Genomic DNA, 666 nt, shown 5'->3' on the forward strand with positions numbered 1-666 from the left:
AGTTCCTGCATGGGCGGGGCCAGCGGGAGCTGAGCGTTCAGGCTGTGCAGACCACACGCATTGGCCTCAAGGACCAGCGCAAGGGGCTCTTCTCCGTGTGGCAGGAGGTCTTCCAGCTGCCCCAGGCCCGGAGGTAGGTAGGCCAGCCCCAGTCTGGGATGCCAGCCAGCTCTGCCTTTGCTGATGGGGTGTGAGGCTGTACGGCCCTGGGGGCTGCTTGGCTCTGCCTCGGCCTCCCTCACTGTCCCTTCTCGGGGACCTCAGGGTATCGTAAATGTATACAAGCTGGTGCCGCCGGGAGGGAAAGGGTGGGCAGGGCTGGGTCCAGTGTGATGGCGCGGGGGCTCCACTCCAGCCTCAGGGCCCTCTCTGTAGGCACCGCGTGGGTCAGGACCCGACCCTGCCCACCCACACACTCCTGCTCGGTGATGGACACGTGGGTTCAGGGCCCCTCGCTACCAAGGTGCCCCTGACCGCGGCCTCTCAGCGGTTCTACCACATCTTGCATGTGGCCGCTTCTGCGGGTGAGCACGAAAAGGTGGTCCAGGTAACCATGCTCTACCTCAAACCTTTGCGGGGGGCTGAGGGGCAGGAGGCCAGCATCCGGCAGTGTTTCTCATCCCCAGACAGTGGGACACGCTTCAGATGGTGCTGAGCCCGAGGAGA

General features: G+C 64.9%; 1 protein-coding gene across 1 annotated transcript in view; it reads left to right on the plus strand.

The window, feature by feature from the left end:
- Positions 1–666, plus strand: part of CHTF18 (chromosome transmission fidelity factor 18) — an 8,543-nt gene that overhangs the window by 4,487 nt on the left and 3,390 nt on the right. Inside the window, exons 14-15 of the mRNA XM_024759761.1 lie at positions 3–133; positions 376–547. Of these exons, the coding sequence (XP_024615529.1) occupies positions 3–133; positions 376–547 (303 nt within the window). The remainder of the gene's footprint in view (positions 1–2; positions 134–375; positions 548–666) is intronic.

Source organism: Neophocaena asiaeorientalis, unplaced genomic scaffold (assembly GCF_003031525.2).
Source record: "Neophocaena asiaeorientalis asiaeorientalis breed wild unplaced genomic scaffold, Neophocaena_asiaeorientalis_V1.1 scaffold254, whole genome shotgun sequence".
Classification (NCBI taxonomy): Eukaryota; Metazoa; Chordata; class Mammalia; order Artiodactyla; family Phocoenidae; genus Neophocaena; species Neophocaena asiaeorientalis.